Source organism: Trichoplax adhaerens, genomic scaffold (assembly GCF_000150275.1).
Source record: "Trichoplax adhaerens TRIADscaffold_11 genomic scaffold, whole genome shotgun sequence".
Lineage (NCBI taxonomy): Eukaryota > Metazoa > Placozoa > Uniplacotomia > Trichoplacea > Trichoplacidae > Trichoplax > Trichoplax adhaerens.
This window is the reverse complement of record NW_002060953.1, coordinates 964,017-965,160: the sequence shown is the minus strand read 5'-3', so window position 1 is coordinate 965,160 and position 1,144 is coordinate 964,017. Positions and strand designations below refer to the sequence as shown.

General features: G+C 34.1%; 1 protein-coding gene across 1 annotated transcript in view; it reads left to right on the top strand.

Moving 5' to 3' along the window:
• Positions 1-345: 345 nt before the first annotated feature.
• Positions 346-1,144, top strand: part of TRIADDRAFT_59498 (uncharacterized protein) — a gene marked incomplete at both ends in the record, with an annotated part of 1,732 nt that continues 933 nt past the window's right edge. Inside the window, one exon of the mRNA XM_002115574.1 lies at positions 346-699. Coding sequence (XP_002115610.1) covers positions 346-699 — 354 coding nt within the window. The remainder of the gene's footprint in view (positions 700-1,144) is intronic.

Sequence of the window (1,144 nt, the reverse complement as noted above, 5' to 3'; positions counted from 1 at the left end):
CCTAATAGCACAAGGAAAGCTTTACTTCAAGTCCCCGTTCCATATATCAACCAGATAGTNTCACTTAAGAAAAACAACAACTTTAATATCCCAATAAAGATCATTTGTCGAAGCTACGGATGTGAGAAGTGGGAACAGCAAGATGTAGAGTATGAATATAGCCGCGATAAAAATGGATATTATTGCCTTACTTTTGCGGTAAGCCATTTCTCTGACTATGCCGTCATTTCCAGCGTCAAACCTTCCTTTTATTCAGCCTACAAGTATATCTTTCCATCTTGGCAGCAACGAATTAAAACGTTAGCTTTCCTATCCGAAATAGACACAAGTGATGATACTGTCCATATGAAATTAATCTTAGCTAAAAAAGATGAAGATGAAACTGCTATCTTGTCAGATTTTCATCAGGAAGTTATTAGGATACGTTTAGTTACGACTGGACTTGAAAATACTATTCTAGAAAATGGTGATTACGAAGCTAAATTTAAGGAAGACGGTTTAGATTGTCCGAATGCTGATTTAAATAATCGGATAATTACTATCAATTGGAATGAGTATAGCTATCATGCTATCGATTACGCTTGCAAGGTTATCAAAAAAGCAGCTACTAATATAGCTCAAATCTCTCTAAAGCTTGAAGACCCGAAGCGAGACACCAAGGCAAAGATTTGCTTCTTGTTGAGATCAAATTCCAACAAGGTAAATGAACAACATCTATAATCAATCTTCAAGTTGTGAAGTATATAGACTCTGTTTAATTTACTAAGTAAAGTTTGTCATGTTTGGCAGCCCAACCCATCAAAGCGGTCTGATTCAGAAAAGCTGCCTGTTCTACCCACTAAAGATGATTCAGCATTATCAGATGGTAATTTTGTAATAGCGTAAACAATAGTTGATTATTATCAAGAATTATGTGATATATTACTTTCAGCTACGTTTGCCACTGATAATATAAAAGAGAATCATACATTTCACTTGCATGCTTGCAACTCTATCATCTGTTTTAAAAAAGTTAATGTTGTTAAAGTTAAGTTAATGTTAGCTTTATAAGATTAGCTAACCACCTGTGAAATATCTGGATAGTAGATAATCATTTTATGAGTTCATTTTCCGATTTAAATTAGTTCAAGATTGTTGTCCAGTA